We start from the raw sequence: 21,729 nt of genomic DNA on the forward strand, positions 1-21,729 counted from the left end.
GTAAGAAAAATAAATAAATAAACAACTAAATGTGGCAAAAGTACAGTCATATGTAATGTTAGTACCACCTAATGTAACATTGGAACATCAAATGTGACAAAAGTACAGTCACATGTATTGTTGGTATTACACAATATGACAATAGAACGGTCAAATGTGGCAAAAATACAGTCATATGTGATGTTAATACTACCTAATGTGACATTGGAACATCAAATGTGACAAAAGTACGGTCACATGTAATGTTGATATTGCATAATGTGACAATAGAACTGTCAAATGTGTGAAAAAAAAAATCAAAATACTACTGAATGTGATAAAAATACGATTATATGTAATATTAGTACTGCCTAATGTGACAATGGAACTATCAAATGTGAGAAAAAAATGAAGAAAGCATTGAATGTGACAAAAGTACTGTCAAATGTGATGTTAGTACTGCTAAATGTGATGTTAGTATTGCTAAATGTGATAATGAAACCATCAAATGTGAGAAAAAAAAACTACCAAATGTGACAAAAAAACAGTCGCATGCAATATTGAAATTGCCCAATATAAGAATGAAACCGTCAAATATGAAAAAAAAAATAAATAAAAGAACCACCAAATGTAATAAAAGAACTGTCACATGTGATGTTAAAACTACACAATATGAAGATAAAATCGTCACAATATGATGTTTTGATCATCTGCCGTACCAAGTTATCAACTAATGGGTACGGTACCCAGAAAAAAGGAGTACCATAGAATTAGGCCATATCATGGGCAATGAAAGCTATTGTATTTGCATCTTTAATTAATATTACTCAAGTGAGCGAATAATCTAGTTTTCAAAATCTTAGGATAAGCAAGCCAGTTACACATTTTCTAGTCCCCAAAATGAATAGGCTTTTATAAATCAAACACTAGATGGAGGGGGGAATAATTTTTTTGGTTGGGGGCGGGGAGGGGTTGAGAATATCATTAATAATAAATGAGATGCTTGATGCATAGCACAAAGTATTCTTTAATTCATGGCGTGCATTGATTTTATTTTTATTTTTAAAAAATCTTATTTAGTTTGAAAATTTTAAGCTTAAATGCAAATTTAGTTCTTTAAATTTCAAATTTATTTAATTAGATTTTTTTGTCCAATTCTAGAATTGCCGTAAATATGCAATTAACTGAAAAAATATATTTTTTTCATTTAAACAAATCTCACATAAAAAATTCTATAAGAAATTTTTAATAATTTTATAGTTTTTTTCATGTGAAAAAAAAAAAATTTAATGGCAATTTTCTAACGAAATTGAAACTTAAAGAAGTCTATTGAATCAATTAAATAAATTTGAAACTTAGAGAACTCAATTGAATCAAAGTAAAATGAATTTCAATCAAACTAAAGAGCACAATTTGCATTTTAGCCAAAATTTTAATTTTAATTTTTTTAAAGAAAAAAGAGTGGAACTTCAAAATTTGTAATTACTCAAAGTAGCAAAATGAGTTAGAGAAGCCAAAAATTTTATAGCTTAATTGGTATCTCGTGCTTCGAATGAAAAATGTTTAGAGTTCAAATATCTTCTCCCCTAACTATCCTTTTTTTTTTAAAAGATCATAGGGCATTGCACAGTTGTGCCCACTGCATCCATAAGGGGAGCAACATATTAATCCCTATTCTCATCCCATAGCAGCCGCCAAACTAAGATTTCATTTTTGGGTCCAAATCATAAAAATAAAATAAAATATTCACTGTTCAAGAATGAGGAATATATTAAGATTGTAGGATACATTTATATATGAAAAATAAAACTAGCATCCATGAACATAAATAAAATATAAATAAAAGAAGGCACAAAACAATATTTCAACTAAATCATTTACCAAAATGAAACTCAAGGTTGTTTTAAATCCCAAAGATCATCTATGATTGAGAGACTAGCAGGGTCTAGCACCTATTTCGGCCCTCTACTTACATAGTAAACAAAAGCTCTTACTCAAATGATGATTGAGATTTGAGAGACTAGCAGGGTCTAGCATGGTAAACAAAAGCTCTTACTCAAATGAGTGAAGCCGGGCTATAAAATATATGTCAGGTTAGACAGAGCAAGAATATTGCATGTAAAGGTAACATTGAAGGGAATTGTGGGACTACTAAATACATGTTAGGTTAGGTGGAACAAAAATATTGTGACTAAAGGAAACATTGAATGGAATTGAAGGCATAGTCTCAGTAAAAAAGAATTGAACAAAAGAATTGAACAACAGTTAACAAAGTCTCATAGATCTGCTAAAAAAAAAAAAGTCTCATGGAAGAGCTGGCCTAGGACAAATAGGAACAAATCAAAATCATATCTGGGCAGCTGAGATCTTTAAGGAATTAGAGTTAGTGTTTTGTAGGAAACTGGTTAGAATGTAGTACAGAATATAGGGTTACTTTCTTCTTCTTCTTCTTCTTCTTCTTCTTCTTTTATTTTTTTATTTTTTATAAAACAGAATATACGGTTTCTAAGGGTGAAAAGGAATCATAGGACTTGGGATGATATAAAGGGGGAAAACTAAGATTTAAATTATTGTTCCAAGGCTATGAACAGTAACCGTAAATGGCCTTTTGGCTCTTTGTGGGGGTATTTGAGGTTGTTTCAAGGCCGTTCCAAGGCAGCGAGGCTGCCTCTTCAGCTTGAGACCCAATTTTTCTAGCAATTGGAATCTCAAGTAATATTCTATGTCAAGAGCCATTTGAAATGCATTTTCCACACTATCAACAGGTTGTCTAAGCATATCCCTCAGCATATCAGCTCTTAAACCAATCTTAAATCAAATTAGTGTTTGGCAAGGCTCTTTAACTACTTTACCCTAGTCTTACTTAAAAAAATAAAAAATAATAAAATAATAAAATAATAAAAAAGATACCCTAGCCTTTAATTCATCAAATCATGATGATAGCATAATCTTCTCTCAAAGTTTAAACTTCATCTCTTGACATGTACCTATGGTGATTGCCCCAATCTCCTCATATTGTTTTCAACACCAAACCACCACAGTTTTGCCAAGCCTACGAGCTTTTTTTTTTAATAGGTAAGATAAATTTTCAGAAAAAAATACTACTTCATGGAAAGGAACATGCAGTAGCCAAAAACATACAGTAAAGACTCAAGACTATATACAAGAACAAAGGGAATCTATAAACATCGGGAGAGAGCCACTAGATGTGAGTCCCCAAGCCAACAAGCTTTACTCTCCTGTCATCTGCCAATTCAATGGGTATTGTGCCCATGGAGTGCTACAAGATCTAATTCCTTTTAAAAAGAAGGCGGTTTGAACCATATGATATAGCTGGTGACATCACAAAGAATGTTAAGATGGAACTTTCAAATTTCAAAGGTATGGTTGGTTATTTGCAGATAGTATTTTGATACGATTAGAGAGTAAGGTTTGCTAAGATGGTGCTTGTATGCCTGACAAAAGTGTGGTGGCCGAGTGTGTTGGAAACAATATGAGGAGATTGAGACAACCACCCATAGACACAAGGCAAGATATGAAGGCAAAACTTTGAGAGAAGTATATGCCATCTAATTAGAGTAATAAGTAGTGTTAACAACTTGCTAACTTGAAACAAGGCAACATGTCAATGCCTGGGTATACACAAATTGTTAAGGAGCCTTGCCAAACACTAGCTCGATTTAAGATAGGGATGATACACAAGGGGAGATGCCTAGACAATCTATTTCTAGAGTGGAACATGCATTCCAAGTGGCTCTTGACATGGAGGAGTACTTGACATATCCAATTTCTAGAAAAGTTAGGTCTCAAGCCCTGTGGAAGCAACATTTAATAAATCCGTTGAGTTGCCAAAAAAAAAATTGGTTCTCAACCTTGGGAGGCAGTATTTAAGAAATTTGTGGAGGCAAACTATGGTGTTAAGGCTTCATTGTCACAAATGTCTAAGCAGTTGAATGGGTCAAAACCATCTTTTATTGGACTTCCATCTTCATTTTAAAAGAGCTGTGAATTTAGTTGATCAGTCGAATGCTTATTTAAGAAATGGCAATGTCAAAGTAGCATAGGATTTACCTTTTGTACCTCAAAGTGAAGGATAATTATAAGGAAATTTGCAAATTGGAGCAAAGCAACTATTTTGCAGCATAATACCTGTTTGATAAGTAATATAATTTTACTGACATAAAAAATAGAGCAATTATACAGGAGTATACAACAGGTGATCATACAATGAATCACGCAAACCACATAAATATATCAAATCAATAACAGACTATCTTGCAGCATAATACATCAGAACTGGTTTGCAGGAAATCCAACAAAACCAGGCCATTTTCTTATGCACGTTGTAGCTTAAAAAAGATTCAATTTTTCATTACACATAGAAAAAGTAAGTCATACCCATATCACAAAACCATTCCCCATAAAATAATGTCCCATTAATCTGATAATATCATCCACTTAACTAATGCCACTACATAAAACTTCACTATTAAACTTTCCCAAATAAAATTTAACCCAAAACAAAACCCTAATTCTACAGAGTTAGAAATTAAAGACATATAAAAATAAACAATCAATCCCACGAAATGGAAACCAAATACACATCGAACAACAGTAAATACGAAACACATCCACATACAATAAACAAAAACCCTAAAATTTCAATTCAGTGTCCACATACAAGAAACAAAAACCCTAGATTTCAAATTTCCAGAAAATAAGACAGCGTATAAGGGTACAAAGTACTACTTATCTTTGGTGGAGACACCATACTTTTCCTGAAGCTTGGTAATCTCGTCCTCCTTCTTCTTGTGATCGAACTTCTTGCTCATCTTGGCTTGCTGGTAGTACAGCACGATGAGGTAGCGGTTGGCGACGTTGAAGCCGGAGAGGTGATCGACGGCGGTCTTGGCGTCGTAGATGTCCTCGTAGACGACGAAGGCGGTGCCGCGAGTGTCCTTGCTCGTGCCGACTCGGATCTGCCGAATGGCGCCGTACTTGCCGAATATGTCGTACATCTCTTCGCTCGATATGTTGAACGGCAGGTTCCGAACGTAGAGCACGCGGTTCACCTCCGGTGGTAGCCGCGTGTTTCCCTTGCGAAGGCTTATGCTCGCCATTGTTGCTTGCTTTTTGGTTTTCGGCCTTCTCTGGCTGAAGAGTTTTTAGGAGTTGGATTTTTTTTGCTTCTTTATTATATCTAGCAATTGGGCTTTGGAGTTGGACCCAATCATAACCGACATACTTAAGGGTCCACTAACAAGCTTTTTTTTTTTTTGTTGAGAAATTTATAAAATTGTTAAGAGTAAGGTGATCAGTGTGACTTCCGTACTTGAGCGTAAGGCTTATCCCCATATTACAATCTCCAATAAAGGCATGTTGGTCCAAGTTTTACCACTAAGGCAACCAATTAATTATTCATAAATTGATAATATTTTACAAATAGTATGCTTTATTTAACTAAATCGATACCCAAGAGTCTTTTAGCCTAATGATTGTCACTTGGCATTTTTTAGTGTTCCAATGGAGTCCAAATTACATTATACTTATAAGTTTATTATAATAAATTTTTTTTTAAAATTAGGTTAATTGATAAAATCTTTTGTTATTGAATAAGAGACCTTTAGTTTAAACCTCAATTATACCAAAAATCAATTGATGTCTTGATCATATAATAAAGAGTAGTTATCATGAAACAAACCTCATAGGTTGACATTCTATTGTATTTATAAAAATAAAATAAAAAATAAAAAGCTATGTCACAAATCACCAAAAAAAAAAATCAAGGATTCATTCATTTGATGGTTGAAGTACACTGATTATATTCATTGTTATATCAATTTGTAACTTTTATATTGTAAAATTTCTAATACCTTTAACATTTTCTTTTTAATTTATAGGTTATGTTAGGTTGACATAGACACAATTCATTTAATAAACATTTATTGGCTTAATTTGAAGATGACTCATTTCAACCCATTTTAAAATTAGACCTAAAATGAAACTTACACTAAACATTAACCTACAAAAATTCATATTGTATTCACTAGTTGTGTCAAATATTATCACCCTTAGTTTCTCAAAAAAAAAAAAAATATTATCACCCTTATTCATAAAGAATCAACCCAAAATTTTGGGGTATCATACTTGATGAGACGTGTTTCCTTTAATTACAATCCATAATCTTTACATTTTAGTAATTATCCAATGCCTTTGAGACTACAATGACATAGTACTCTCTCCTTTCACATGATATTAGATCATACTAATTAAATTTATAATAGAATCTATCATTCACGTGAAATGAGAGAATATTATGTTACTTTGCACTTCAAGAGTACCTGATAATTTTTCACCATAAAATCTTGGTCCACTAGTGATCCTCATATGAGATGGATCTTGGAATAGAGATAAAGATCCATTTGTCTCTGAAAGATAAATGATCAACTTAATAGTAAAGTTTCCAAAAATTTACTCTTTGTTTGATAAAATGAGATTTTAGATAATGTGGAACCATGTACATAATTAAATCTCTAAAAGACATGTGGACCCCACACCAATAGGGTCCACATGTTAGTGAAAAATAAGTCTCATGCGCTAGGCTCACAAGATACTATTGCCCTTATTATATGTGTCTTATTGTAAGAGTTTCTGTACTTTCTATTAAAAAAATTGTAAATAGAATTTTTTTTTTTTGTAAAAATAAACATTTTCCTTTAATTAAAAATTATTTGAACTCTCTCTCTATATATATATATATGTTATTTATTTATTTTGTGTGTGTGTGACAACTGACAAACATTAAAATATACTTATTCAAGATCTAAGTTTGGTCATTTATCTATTTATTGGACATCTGACAATTAAACAAATAGTTCTAACAGATCTCATGCAACTGCATTGGCTGTCTAGCCACAATTTCATTGGCTTTGGATCTCTCTCTCTCTCTGTTGCCTCGTACTTACCAAGAGTTTCTAACTGAAATTGCGTTATGTGAATGGCTAAAAATAAAATTGATGTTCATTCTGCCCAATAACACCATGCCATGTTGTAGAGCAACTTTCAGTATTTCTCTCTGCATAACACACACATTTTATAAATATAGATTTGTGAAAACTATAATTACCAAGCAATACAATCTGTGCCAATCCCTCTACCTTCTCCTCTGGACTCAACAATGAGTGATCGGAAGGAGGTACGCCCCAAAATTATGTTCAAAAGCTAAAAACACAAAAACATATCTTTTTTCCTTTTGTTTGAGTTTCTGATTGCTTAGTTTTCAACCAGCATTTAGTCTTTTTTTTTTCTTTTTTTTTTTTTAATTATCTATTAGGCTAGTTTGTGTCTCTTTCTTGTTGTAGCATATTTTGGCAATATTCGCATCAAAGACTCTTTTGATTATCTTAACGAATAATGATTATCACACGTTCATTATTTTATACTCTATACATATTTTCTTTGAAATCGTGTCCAATAGCGAGTGTGTCAAGATTTTCCCCATCTCCAATAATGTTGGAAAAGAAACGAAAAATTTTCAAAACTTTTTTTAATTGTTCCCTAATTTTTTTTTTTTAGATATTATAGTTAAGATTTTGATTCTTTAGAAATATGGATGCATTTTCTAGTGTGTATACATTTCCAACGCGTAAGCTAGAATGAAAAGATTAAAATTAAAATCTGTGTTATAATTTTTTTCTTGTTGTCAAGGTGGTGTTTCTTGTTGTTAAATCTGTGTGTATTTATGTAAGTGTGATGCTTTTCATGTCAAATCCATTTACACAACTACAAAATATTGATAAAGCTTTCACATGTAATGTTAACATGCCGAAGTTTTTTTCTTTAATTTTCAGATCTTTGTTTTGCTTTATCCCCATTTTAAGGGGTTTCCTGCCATTTTCATCTTCAATTTCTGTGATGACACTCATTTTCATGCGGGCAATTCATTAAAATGAAAATCATCTCTCTCTCTCTCTCTCTCTCTCTCTCTCTCTCTCTCTCTCTCTCTCTCTCTCTCTCTATGCATGAGATGAACGATGTATTCCATTTTACTTTTGCTCTAAGATTGAAACAAAGTGCCTACTTATTAATCTGAAGAAAGAAAGGTATTAATAAATCAAAGCATATAAACATGTACTCTTCTCTCCTTTTCTTTTTGAAAATTTTGGCATGCGGGCACACAAAAATGCTATTTTTGGGTAAATATTTAGGATTTACAAGAAAGTATACATAGTAAGCAACATTGTATCTTGGTGACATTACCCATAGAATTTGAGTTCAAATTCTTCATCTACACTTATTCACAGCTTATTAATTTTTTGCTGAAAGTATGTTAAAATATATTTGTATTTTGAAAAAATAAGAAAAACTAAAGTTTTTAAAAAATGTACATAAAAGCTAAAATCTGAACTTCGAAGCTCTGGCCAAGCTGTACATAAAACTATTAAAGCCCCACTTGCTCAGACTAGTAACATGCCTCTTCATCTTCATGAAGCAGTTGTCCAACCACATTTCATTGTTTAAGCAATACAACAAGAGTTACAAAATGAGTTGCATTTTAAGTTGCTATTTTTATCTTCATTTTTTTGAATGGAAAGGGAGGGAGGGAGGGAAGATGGAGGTGGGTATGGTCTTTACCACCATACCAAAGTGGGTGTGGTGCTCAGTGCTGAAAACAATCTTCTAAGTCTTCAATGATTAAGAAACAATCTTCTAATTCACCTAAATATGTACCAACAGCTTACTTCCTACTTTTGTAAATTGTCTTCGTTAAGCCAGTTTCCAACTCAATGTCATATTGTCGCTATGACTAGTTGTATCTGAATTGTTTCTTATTTTTGCTCAATGTAATGTTATTTTGACAAAAAATATTTAGCAATTGAGGAACAATCTCAAGATGGCATACAAATTGTTTTTTAAAGAAGTTTTTTTTTTTTTTTTTTTTAATGTTAGAAGAAATTGTTTTATAATTATAATATGTATTGGTCAATGTGTGTTGACCAAGGGGATGTTGCCCAATGCAATCTCAAGATGACGTACAAATTGCTTTTAGGATTAGGATCAAGTGCAATACTCACCTGGTGCAATTACTCCTCTCCATTCACATATCATTTTTACTACTTTCATTTTTTAACCTTTTCTCACTTTTTTTATTCAATAATTGCAATTGAAAGTTGCTTTTTTGAACTCTCAATCTCAACCATCAATTATTGCACTTGATCTTGCTCCTTGTTTTTAAAGAAGAAATTGCTTTGTAATTGCAATATCAACATGATGCTCCTTGATAGCCTTGTTGCTCATATGAGTTTCTTTCTATTCTCCATTTGCAGAAGAATCTCTGGTTGTCTGTTCCTGAATTTGGTGGATGGGATAAAAAGGCCCCAACTTCTCCCAACTATTCGGTGGTATTTTCTCAAGCTCGCGCGAATAGAAAGCATCTGAAGACAGACTTGAGTGACTTGAGATCAAACCTTGAAAATGAAAGAGAGCTCATTAATGCTAATAATCATCATCATCATCATCATCATCAGGATGATCCGGTTATGGTGAGTCTCCATTTTACTGAATCAAAGTTATAGAATGATCTTCTTTTCCAGACAGGTAATTATAGAATGATTGTTATTTAGTCTTTCTTTTTCACTATCACTCATTGCAAAGGGAATATGTTTTCTTAGTTGGGCAAATACCATACTCACATTCCAAAATAAAAAGAAAGGAATATATCATATTCACCTTGTTTTGGTCCATATGGTCAATGCACATGGATCATTACATTAATAGAGTATGCCCTCACAAAGCAAATAAATTGTGAAAACGACATAAAAAGATCCAGAATTTATACCACTACTCATCTCCATTAATCTAAGCAATAATGGAGCAAAGAAATGTAGGAAATACTTGATTTAACCCTGTGTTTCATCTAAGGTTGTTCATAAATCAATTTGGCAACTACCGAACAAAAATGGTAAAAAGAGAAAGCTCTATTTAGAAAGCTCTTGGTGTGTATGATTGCCAGAAAATTGAAACTGGTTACTTGGTTAAATACAAAGAATAATAAAATGTTTTCCCATTTCCTCTGCTCATTAATGCACAATAGCAAAAATGAATAGTAGAGATGGACAGAGGATTCAAAATGAAACTGTTTCATAAGTTTGAGACTTTAATTGGCAACAATAAAATCATGGTTCTGATGCAATCCTCACATTCTTCTTTCTGATCATTCTATTTGTATTGCCATGCAGAGGAAAAAGAAGATTCTGACCTACATCAATTGCTGCATTAGGCCTTGATTTCTAAGGACACAAGCCTTTCAATCTTGTACCATCAAACTAAATTTTGGGTTCTGGCCGATAAATTTATAGATGGCACCTGTTGTAATTTCTCTTTTTCTTCAAAAAAATCTGTAATCGAAGCGTGCTATATATGCTATATACTATGTAATCTAAGTGTGCCACATAAGCCAGATTCCCATGCTTATAGTTCTTCAGATTTGGCAAAATAAAGAAACGAAATCAGAATATAAGAAAATCAGAAACAGTAATATTAGAGTTTCATTAATTGTACATCCATAGATATACATTTCGCCCAGTGAGGTGATGCTAGTAGAATGTTCTCATTTATTTTTCTTTTATACAAACTCAAGGCCATATATACTTGAGTATTGTGTATTCTTTACCCTCCAGGCAATAAGAAAGTAAAAAGATCATAAAAATGATAGAAAGTGCAATTTAATCTGTGAATTTAAATCGCTTTACTGGAGCTTGGAGGGAAGACAGGTACTTAGCATCTCCCTGGTCAATTCCATTAAATAGATAACTGAAAGGTGGCATTTCTAGATACTTTCCAGAACCAGGAACAACCTTCAGCTCATCATTTTCCCAAACAATTCTTCCGCCAGCAATTGTCACTTCAACCTTTCCCTAAGAGAACAAATATGTACTTTTAGAAACCTTACATAAAATGGCAAAGTTTAGGAGGATATATGAATGTGCATGCTCTCACAGTGAGAGAGAGGGGACTCTAAAATTTTACAAATTCAAGCAAATATGGACCAGTTAATTGTGACCAGAGAAGTTCTGATGGGAGTGCAAAATATACAGGATTATTTAAGGAAAAGATGGTCTGCAAGAATTAATAACCAAGTTGAAGTGTAGTTAAAAAATATGGTTGACAAGACTAAATATTAGATTGAGTCTTTTAAACTGCAATTTCTAGTGGTATATGCATACATATACATTCATTTATAGTAGTAGTTGTTGAACATTGCAATGGCATGACTTTGCAGTCATGTTTCTGCATTAGGAAGTAAAAAAAGAAATAGAGACAAATGGATATGCTTAAACCACCAAATATGCAAAGATTACCCCAATATCAATGAAAATACAGAAAAATGTAAAACATATGTTAAGTTTTAATCTATATCTCATGGTAACTGATCATGAAATAAGCTTTGGTCCTTACATAGTATAAGAAATGGCAGTGGGGACTGGGGAATTGTAAAAGTAACATTATTGTCTTATTATAGTTCTTTTGTTTTCTTTGGCCAAATCATACAGTAACTAACCCAAGCTCTCCTACTTATTATAAAGGAGGAAACCAACTCTTGACTAGCAAAGCTCGTGGTTACTCTCATTGGCTAACCCATTGAATAATATGGAATCTATAAAAGATCCCTTAACACAATCAAATTTGATGGTCATATCATAGCCCTTTAATAAGTTGTTCAAAATTCAAGCATCTTCATTTCACATCAATGTAAGTGAATCTGCCAACACTCTGCACCCTCACATGACAGCATAATTTTTCAAATAAACCAAAAATCATATTGGAAACATCAATCATCTCGTCTTAACTATTCATCCATTCATTCTAGACACCTTTTTTTATTATTTTTAGGGGACAACTGAAAAGCATTAGGTGGTAAGATTACTTGCAAAGGTTTCAGAAACACAATCTGTACATACATATAGCCCTATCGATATTGTTGAAAGTTGCCATGTCCATGACAGGCAAACAATTGTGTATTTGTCCACAGATTATATAACTCACTGCCCTTGCCTTCATAAGCGCAAACCCATTATTTTAGGATTGTTCAATAATTGAAAATTTGGCATGTCAGGCATTTAAAGATGTGACAATCATGCCACTGGTGCCCAACACTCATTCATAAACTCAAAAGAATTTCAGAGTTACATTTGTTTCAAACTTCAGCAATTCTCATTGTCATATGCTCGGCAGAATTACGAGTGTGTTACATATTTTGTCTAGTAACTCAACATAATAATTACTTTCATCACCTTCTTACCATTTATTCTTCTTTTGCTTGCAAAAATATATTTCCAAATACAATAAGACATATGTGATATGTTCAATACTATCAAGTCACCAGGACAGGTATAAGGCTGTTTTGTGAGTTATTGTGTCTACAAATGATACGTGCAAATAAAATAAGAATCAAACTGATATTAGATCTTTCTCACATTACAATTGCTAACCTATTTCATAATGCATTCGTTATCAACAGATCAACTACATTAAAGATACAAATATTACCTTTCCTCTCCTTCCCTCATAAACATTTGTATCTGATCTAGAGTGGTGGGACTTCGCAGTTATTTCAAAGCTCGAGTTTGGGTTGAGTATGATTATATCTGCATCAGATCCAGGAAAAATCGCTCCTTTCCTTGGATATATATTGAAAATTCTAGCACTGAAAAAATTGCAGATGGTGAGATAACTTGACATATGTCCGAAAACTTAGTGGGGATTAGATCATAAAATGCATAATCCCATACATACTCATTCAGTTTTCTTACATTATCTAAATAGCCAGAGAGCATACCATTCTGTGCTTGTTATCCGAACATAATCAGTGGCAGACATTTGGCCAGATTCCTGCATGAATACACAAATCTGAGAAAAGGAGCAATTTCTAGAATAGCTTCTAATTTAAGCTGAATATTTTGAAGGAATGAGCAAGAAATCCATTGCAACTTACCACCATTATATCCCATACCAAATGCATTCTCTCCTCAATACCTGAAAATTACCAAATGCGACAGAGAAGCATTACAAAGTAGAATAGCATAAATTGGCCCCAAATAATGACTAAGAACCATACATCATTTCAGGAATTGCAGGGAACTAAATACATGATTACCATTTACACCATTTGGAATTTTTCGGAAATCATCAATCCCTAGAGCTTTCTGTGTAGAATTATAGGTAGCATGATCAGTTCCTACAAGCTGCGAAATGAAAAGGTTTCATGAGAAACAAGTTCAAAGATCTCCATAAAACCAATATACTAAAGGTCACAGCTTAGGCAATCTGACAATCAAAAAAAAATATTCTGAATCCAAGGATATATAGTCTGCTAGTAGCACGTAGTTATAAGCCAAAATTTTGGAGACTGCATGTGTATTAAACGGATAAGAACACCAATATTCTTCCTGGCAGACTTTCTTAACTTTCATATTACTTAATAAACAAAATGTTCACGTCTTTCAGGTCCTAGAAGCTATGATTGCACTATCTTCTCTAATGATGAGGTAGAAACCTGCAAAATTCCTGTTGAGAGGGCAGCTTGAAGGGCCTTGTCATGTCCAGATGCTCTAATAGGGGGACTCATGACAAACCTGAAACAAGTAAGATCATATTGTTTGAATTTCTTAAAGCTGAAAGAATCTATCCAAAGATTGAAAAGACAATAAAAATAAAACAAAAATGAAAGTAAAATGGGTTCTTGCTTTGCTGCAGTGACGAAGTCAGGATCCCAAAGCCCAGATTCATCAAGGGCTAACCCAGAAACTATCGGCTCTCCAATAACCCTCTGCCCTGCAGTTTAAACACAAGTAATTAATCTTCTTTAAACAATAAATCATCTAGAGAAAAGAAAAAGCATCAGGAGATCAGCACTGATAAGTTTTAGAACTGAAAGCCAACATATCATATTTTTCGGCCTGTTTGAGAGAACGTCTATATCAGTGTCTGTGTCTGTATTTCTCATTTCTTTCAACGTCAGCCTTTCTGGCCATATTGAGGAGGATGATTCTGGCATGTTAACAACTGATGTTAAACTTATAGTCACATCCTATGACAATCATCTTTGGTGTTTTAGATTAATATTTTGTTAAGGGAAGATTGCAGAGAATGTTACCCCTAGGATTAAAAAAAAGTGAATGAAATGGAGAAAATTTGGAGTATTGTGTGATTGTAGAAAACTCATAAAGTAAGGAATAAATTTCAGGACTGCTAAAGGTTAGATATAATCTAACGTGCAGATGTTGGCCGATTGAAAAACCACGTCGACAAATGACAGTAATAAGATGGTGATACATGGTAACAAAAGGAAAAGTAGGAATAAAAATGAAGAAATTCTTAAGAGGGTAGAGGTAGTGGCGCCAATCTAGGTTAATTTGAAGGAAAGTAATATCAAGTGGTCCAATCACTTTCAGAAAAGCTATGTTGGCACTGATGGGAGAAAAAATTATTCAACTTGACTGTTGTGAAAAGGGCTAAAAGAAATGAAAGAGTCAGTTTGTCAAAGATTTAAACGAAATATATGGCTTCAAATAGGGTTGAATGGCCAGAAGTTCAGCAGAGCACAATTAATTGAATATTTAAGTTATTTGGGACTTATTGCAATATTTGCACCATTCGATAACATTGCAATTAAGGAACTAATTCATAATTAAGGCACTCCTGATTTATTAAAAGAAATAGATCCATGGTCAAAGAGGGTGTGTAACTCTTAATTCCATTTCCTTCTTTCTCATATTTTCCTTCTATCCAAATCAATGGCAAACACTTATCTACACTCATCTCAACTTGTATCACCCTATGAGGTTGTCACAGGACATGAATAGCATCTTGAAGTTTGCCAATATAAGCATCCCTTAACTTTGAAAATCAAGGATTTGAATTAATGAACTATTATAAGGTCCTCCTAAATAGCATTGATTCATCATAAACATTTCATTTCAATTGGAATTTGGTTAGCAATAAAGAAAGAGAACTCTTGGTTCAATTCTCCACCTTAACAACAGGGGAAATAAATTGATCAAAGAAGTTTCTGTGGGTCAAAGTGGAACAACAACTGAACCTCTGGCAGCAGCATGCTATGGGGTGGCAGTCCTGCTTATGGGATCAAATCAATGCGTTCAAGAAATATGGGCTAGTAAGAGCCTCCATGAGGCTGAAATCAAGTCAGCAGAATATGTACAGGTGATATCATGGCTTCTTCAAGAGAATTCTATGGGTATTTTTTTCATCATTATTAGGGCTATTTTATGCAATCAACAAGCTGCAATGGAAAATGATATTAGCCCATAATGCTGTAGGTTCCTAACTAGGCTGTTTAGTGGAGGAATTTTAATTTTGGAAATAGCATTCACATCATATACCAAGCTTATCTTTCATTGTAGAAAGTTATCTTAAGACCAACTATATCTAAAATGATAAAACCTATCTTGTCTCCTCCTCTCCTTACAGCCAAAGCATAAAGTTAAATCTTTAATTTATGTACATCTTCTCTATCTCAAAATTCAATTGGAATGTTCCTCTATCGTGCTATTTAAGAATCAAAATGTATTATATAAGTGAAACAAAAAAGGACCAAATAATTGTATTAAATCTTCATAATCCTGTTGTCTGTTCTTGCTCTTTTGAACATTGTGGGATGCAATAAGTTTGAGGCTATCAGATTCCAACTAAGGGGAACTGTGTTACTAATGCTTAATTGAAAATTTATAATTGCAATAAGAATTAGCCTCTTCTCCTACTTGTATTATATTTCTACGAGGTAAAAAAAGATTCCAATATTAATTACATACATATGTATGTATTTATGATTCTCCATAATTGTAGCTTAATTCTGCCATCAAATAAATTTATAAAATCAAATAAAATTTAAAGATAAGATAGTTTAAGACCTTGTTTTCGAGCTGTAGCTATTTCTTCCATAGCATCAATGCTCATTACATGAACCACATAGAGAGGAGTATTCACAAAACCTGCCAAACGAATTGCCCGAGAAGTTGCCTCTCCTTCCAGCTGTAAAGGTATTAAAGCCAAATCATGCAAAGAGAATCTCTTCAAAGATATTCATGGTACATCGATATTTTTCCATTAGACATTTAAGAAAGAAAATAGCTTCCATGGTACATATATATATATATATATATATATAGAACATAATTCTAAAAGTTACCATGGGCGGTCTCGAAAGAGCATGTCCCTCTGGACCAATAATGCCAAGTTCTATCATTCTTTTCTGTCCTTCATATACAGCATCTCCATTTTCCGCATGGACCATAGCCAAAGCACCAAGGGACTTGCACTTCTTCAATCCTTCTAATAGAATCTCATCATTAATCATAACTGCCCCCTTGTAGGCCATGAAGAACTTGAAAGAGTTTATACCTATAAGTTGGCACATACATGAAAACTTAAACAGATTTCGTGTGAAATGGACAAAAAGAAAATTAAAGAAGTGTTCACAAAGGTCCAATGTAAGATGAAATCTGTACAATACAAACAGAAAATATAAGAAAAGCAACCTTTTTCCTTAACCATGATTTCCATTTCTTTTGAAACAACTTCATCCCATTTTGTAATTGTCATATGGAAACCATAATCCATGCAAGATTTTTTTGCTTTCTTTTCATAGGCTTCAAAACCTGCCGTTAAACTATCACGGACTGGAAAAACAAAGTCAATGTGCATTGTTGTTCCACCAGCTAATGCTGCTGCCTGACCACTGAAGAAGTCATCAATTGATTCCAAACCCCTATGCTCCACAGCTAGGTGCGTGTGAGGATCAATTCCACCTGTTGAGGTAACAAATGTAGTCATAGAATATATCAGGATCAGATCAACCTAATTACTAATCGGTTTTGTAAATGGAAATGAACAAAGCAATTAAACTCAAATAAAATAAACAGGAAACCCAAATGATAGCCTATGATTGTTAATAATAATTCTTGTCTTTGAGAGCATGTGTGCAAACAGACTGAAGAATAAAAAGAGGAGCTATTGCTAACATGCAAGGACTATAACTCAACAAGATGGACCCCACCAAGGTTGAATGCAATGCTTGTCGACCAGATATTATTGATCCAACTCAAGAGTATGGCAATAGGGACATTGTGTATCTAGAAGCCTATTTACTATGAGGTTCAAAATAAATACAACAAAGGAGAAATAGTATCCGTTTGGATACACGCGCGTTTCCTTCTTCTTCCTTTTCTTTTGGCACGACAACTTTTTCACTTACGGCTACTGTTCATGCACTGTTCATGAACAGTAGCAGCAGTTGTTAACCAATTCTCCTGTGAACAGTGCACCGTGAACTGTTCATGAGACCCACAAATTTCACTTTTCAGCAACTTTTTCATTAAAAATGGATCTCACGGCACTATTCACACATTTAAAAATTATTTTGCTACAATGTTTTCAGTTTTCAGCAATAAGTTCTATCCAAATGGACCCATAGTCTGCCTCTGCCATTTGGATTGCAGACTCTATAGCTTTTTTCTGAAACTATAAATGTCATTGAAAAGAAGTAATACATAATAGCATACTTAGGTTCCAAATGTTCTCGCCATACTCCTTTTTCTTCACTAACATAGTCAAAAGAGTGAAAACACGTACTGATCTATTCAGTAATTATAATATGAAAAACTAACCTGGCATGACAAATTTTCCAGTAGCATCAAGCACAGTAACATCTTCTCCAACCTGCAAAAGGCAATCAAATGAGTCAGATGTAAATCAAACAATAGAAAGCATAAAATAAAAAGATACAAAAGGAAACATAAAGTATTAACAACAGGCCAAAATAATGAAAGGGGTAAGGAAACCCAGAACCAATAAAATGGCATATATGTATGTAACAAAGGGTATTTATTGCAAAATTAACACATTTTCTGTAAGATATAAAATATATAAAATCAACTTTTAACCGTGTTCTTGTGAATGGAAAAGCAATGTGTTGATAACGCACAGTAGCTTGAAATCTTACTCTGGTAGAAACCTAGTGCGCTAGAAATGGTTTATATGGGTGGAACTTTTTCAGAATCCCATAAAGGATGAATTCTTTTTTTTTTTTTTTTATATAATTTTTTTTTTCATAAGCAGGAATTCTTATTTTATAGTATACCAAAAGTGTGGTTCTACAAGGGCAATTGTCAAATATCTGGGCATGGTTGGCTGAACTAACCAGTATGATTTTTAATGCAATGTGTCTGCAACCTTTTTCAAAATTAATTACCCTGAACTCCTAACAATGCCCCCCTAATAAATTAAATAATTAAATTTAAATTCCAAGAAATTAAAAACTGTTTGATGACCAAATATTAGCCTTAACTATTGTCACATATATACAAGTGTTTTAAGTTTTAGCAGTATAATAATTAGTTCCACTTCGCACATATACAAGTTCGGTAATCTTTTCCCTTGTATATTACCTTGAACTAACAAAACAATTAACAAACTTCTTGGTTTTTATTTGATTGAATAATTTGTAACTATCTTGCTTCCCTTCTATTCCATAATTACCATTACAATGACACGCATTATTCACAATACCAAAATGATAGAATTGCCAAAGCATTAAATTGGTTAAAGACATGCATGCATACACCATAAAAATAACACACAATCTTTCATATATATATATATATATGGAGACTGGAGAGAGAGAGAGAGAGAGAGAGAACCATTTAATAGTATACCAATCCAATAATAAAGAAGGGAGAAGGAAAACATTCAATAAAGCCATCCAGCCCAAGACAAAACAAAAGCTTTTGCCCGTGCGAAGGAGCTCAACACCTGCAAAAGTGTTGTTACTATTTTTTCGACCACCAAAGACACCACAAAAGTACTGACAAACACTTTCAAACTTCACAGAGCTTTACTTGCATTTCAAACCTATTTGCAAACTAGGTAGATTCTAAGACCCAATAGTAGCATTCAGACTCAAACTTTAAACAAGATTCTTCAGCCTATGTTGTCATCACTTGAGCCATAAATCTGTATTGCAAACAAAGTTAAAAAAAGGCTACTTGTCTAGAAAAGCTACTTTAACAAGAGCTTCCCCATCCATAAATCTTGCCAAAAATATAATTTCCTACCATCCATTACATCTCACACAAGAATTTTGTGGATGTCCTTGAAACTCTTAATGTCATCATAAGGATATCCTATAAGAATTTACCATAGAAGCAGTCCATTAATCTAGCTCTTCCCACACCTCAAACCCACAACATGCCCCCAAAGTGTATGTCTCACTATTGCAAACCACTACAGCAGTTTCCCTAAGGAAATTTGATTACGTGTAGTGCGTACAAAATTTTATAGGACCTAAGTTTCTTAACTGAAGAAGGTAAAAACCGCCTTCCAGTTTACCAACTGGTATTTAAACTCAATTCCCAAACATTCCAAACAAGTTTTTATTAAACTTTTCTAGGGTGTTAGCCAACAATATATGCATCAGGAATATAGACATAAAGTAAGGAGGAGAGCTCAATAATGTTTACTTTTTACTTAATAAGAGTGGCTCTGCCCCATTTAGGCAGATATTATTTATTTCATGCAGCCAACATCCTCTTTATCCCCTCTAATGCCAAATTCCACAAGCGTAGGACAATATTGTAGGGCCCTCAGGTTAAGCCCAAGTATAACATACAGAACAAACCCCATTTAATGTCTAACAGCCCTTTACCAATGTGATTGTGATATGATCCAATTCCACCATTAATAACACCAGCCTCTCATCAGTTAACAATAAATCACACAATTTATATTAATTCAAAACAAAGTAAAAATTAGATTTACTGGATAACAAAATTTCATGAAAGAGGATACCTTGATATTAGGCTTCACAGCAATGATGATCCCATCCTCCACATAAACATCAGCAACCTCCTCTTTATGTGCATTCACAACAGTTCCCCCCTTTATCAATATCTTCGACGACGAAGATGAAATCCCACATCCCGGTTCACCATACTCAATCCCAGCATCACAAAACTGAAACAAAAATTTTCAAAAAAATTAACAATTAAGGAAAAAATATAAGACAACATATTCATTTCCTCTGACACTACCACTAACATAAAACAACAGTTTGGTTACAAAAGAAAAAACCCAGAAAGGAAAAAAAGAACAAAGTCATATTTTCGTTTTCTTTTTTCTAATTTTTATATTGCATATAAGTGATCGGCATGTTCAACATTATCTCTTTCTGAATTAAAGCACAGTTGGCTTGAGCAGTATTTCACTTTAAAGAAACTAAAACAAGTTTTATCTTTTCTTTTCTGTTCCTTGGTTTTCTCAATAACCCGGAATTTTTTTTTTTTTTTTTTTGGCTGAAGAAAAAGAAAAGTTGAAATGGAACTGGGTATAGAGATGAGAGTTGAAGAAGATGTAACATGTAACTACCTGGTTTGATTCAGAAACGGAAGAGAAGGTGAAGAGAAGTAGTAGAAGAAGAAGAAGGAGTGGTTTGGTTTTGGAGCTCAACTCCATGACTGATATTCTAAGAGTCTCAGACTCGGACTGACTGAGCTCCATAAGTTCAATGAACGTTACATTTCAATGAACCAAATCTTCCTAAAAATAAAAAAAGTCGTATTGAAGTTGTTGCTCAAAACTGAAAATAAATTGTAAAATAATTTTTAAACTTGTAATGTAAAACCCTTTTTAATGAAAAAATTATTGAAAAATGAAGTTTATGAATTTCGTAAATAGTGCATACTATGGCTTAAAAAAAAAAATACACAAAAAAAAATGCAACCGTAAATAAGTTGGATCTAAACCCTCAGTAAAAACGTAAACAAATATGCTTTCAATGTTTTCTTATTTTAAGGATAAATAAATTGAATGCAACTACTACATCTTAAAAAGTATGCAAATTACAAAGATTCCTTCTTTTTTTTTATGAACACAAAGGCTCTCTTATTGACTTTAAGCGGGTTGCGAGCTTCGATATACTTTTAAAATCTCATGAATTTCTAAGGTTTATCACGTTTGTATGTGTACTTTCCTTACTTGATACTTAAAATATTTTTATTTTGACAGCTAATGCTTTATTCCGTTTACATAGCTCAGCCACCCTTTCCCACGTGTTGGGTATTCTCAAAAAAAAAGAAAAAGCTCAGCCACCATTTTTGTTAATAATATGGTTGAGACCAATTATATGCGTGACCCGGCCCTATTGGTTGCCAAATATGTACTTAAAAAAAATATATTGACAAACTTCTATCCAAATTTATTTAGCTACATAACACATTTTCGAAACTCGATTTTCAAAGTAAACTTTATTTTGAACTCGAGCTTGGTAAATTATCAAATCTCTATTATTTCATTTAATTTTATGTTAGGATTAACTCTAAAAGCATCCATTGCCATTGCCTTTACGTGGCCATGTACGCTATCCGAGCCTCCTGATGACAAAGAACCTGAACCACTAGCTGTTAGAAAATGGCTTGAATTGATTGTAGCCATTTTACTTGACTATGGAATTGCCGATTGGAAATGGCTTGCATGTGATCACTTCTCTCATTTGCATAAATTGCATGCATTGTCAACACAAGTTAATATATATATATATATATATATATATATTATTAGTTGGCTGTAGGTGCATGCTAAGATCAGCTTTTGTCTGCTTAAGTATGTGAATTTGTTGCATGGTAAAGCAAGCGAATCACGCCTGCATTAAATGTGTTAGATTTGCTTCATGGTCTTTGC

The 21,729-nt window shown here is 33.2% G+C and overlaps 3 protein-coding genes across 3 annotated transcripts; 1 reads left to right on the plus strand and 2 right to left on the minus strand.

Annotated features, from left to right (window-relative positions):
• Positions 1 to 4,566: 4,566 nt before the first annotated feature.
• LOC142608417 (splicing factor 3B subunit 6-like protein) lies at positions 4,567 to 5,154 on the minus strand. Its single transcript, XM_075780190.1, has one exon. It carries the CDS (start codon positions 5,097 to 5,099, stop codon positions 4,725 to 4,727), a length of 375 nt encoding a protein of 124 aa, XP_075636305.1. The 5' UTR covers positions 5,100 to 5,154; the 3' UTR covers positions 4,567 to 4,724.
• A 1,980-nt stretch (positions 5,155 to 7,134) lies between these two features.
• On the plus strand, positions 7,135 to 10,447 carry LOC142607683 (uncharacterized). The gene is made up of 3 exons (XM_075779271.1): positions 7,135 to 7,174; positions 9,306 to 9,521; positions 10,218 to 10,447. The coding sequence occupies exons 1-3, from the start codon at positions 7,157 to 7,159 to the stop codon at positions 10,263 to 10,265; spliced, it is 282 nt and encodes a 93-aa protein (XP_075635386.1). The 5' UTR covers positions 7,135 to 7,156; the 3' UTR covers positions 10,266 to 10,447.
• Positions 10,448 to 10,495: 48 nt separating this feature from the next.
• LOC142607682 (dihydropyrimidinase-like) lies at positions 10,496 to 20,626 on the minus strand. Its single transcript, XM_075779270.1, has 13 exons — positions 20,419 to 20,626; positions 19,843 to 20,007; positions 17,664 to 17,715; positions 16,536 to 16,805; positions 16,187 to 16,398; positions 15,909 to 16,029; positions 13,725 to 13,812; positions 13,535 to 13,613; positions 13,136 to 13,223; positions 12,974 to 13,014; positions 12,818 to 12,870; positions 12,529 to 12,685; positions 10,496 to 10,895 (listed from the first exon to the last, which is right to left on the minus strand). The coding sequence occupies exons 1-13, from the start codon at positions 20,548 to 20,550 to the stop codon at positions 10,704 to 10,706; spliced, it is 1,650 nt and encodes a 549-aa protein (XP_075635385.1). The 5' UTR covers positions 20,551 to 20,626; the 3' UTR covers positions 10,496 to 10,703.
• Between the last annotated feature and the right edge of the window lie 1,103 nt (positions 20,627 to 21,729).

Source organism: Castanea sativa, chromosome 8, assembly GCF_040712315.1.
Source record: "Castanea sativa cultivar Marrone di Chiusa Pesio chromosome 8, ASM4071231v1".
In the NCBI taxonomy this organism is placed as follows: Eukaryota; Viridiplantae; Streptophyta; class Magnoliopsida; order Fagales; family Fagaceae; genus Castanea; species Castanea sativa.

What these genes read in the sequence shown, in the direction of transcription:
- LOC142607683 (XM_075779271.1), top strand. An exon ending in ATCAGGATGATCCGGTTATG is followed by an intron (nt 9,522 to 10,217) that starts GTGAGTCTCCAT and finishes ATTGCCATGCAG; the next exon opens with AGGAAAAAGAAGATTCTGAC.
- LOC142608417 (XM_075780190.1), bottom strand. Translation starts at nt 5,099, where the DNA reads ATGGCGAGCATAAGCCTTCGCAAGGGAAACACGCGGCTACCACCGGAG.
- LOC142607682 (XM_075779270.1), bottom strand. Translation starts at nt 20,550, where the DNA reads ATGGAGCTCAGTCAGTCCGAGTCTGAGACTCTTAGAATATCAGTCATG. An exon ending in TGGAAAATTTGTCATGCCAG is followed by an intron (nt 16,806 to 17,663) that starts GTTAGTTTTTCA and finishes TTACCTCAACAG; the next exon opens with GTGGAATTGATCCTCACACG. An exon ending in TCTCAACAGGAATTTTGCAG is followed by an intron (nt 13,224 to 13,534) that starts GTTTCTACCTCA and finishes TTCATTTCGCAG; the next exon opens with CTTGTAGGAACTGATCATGC.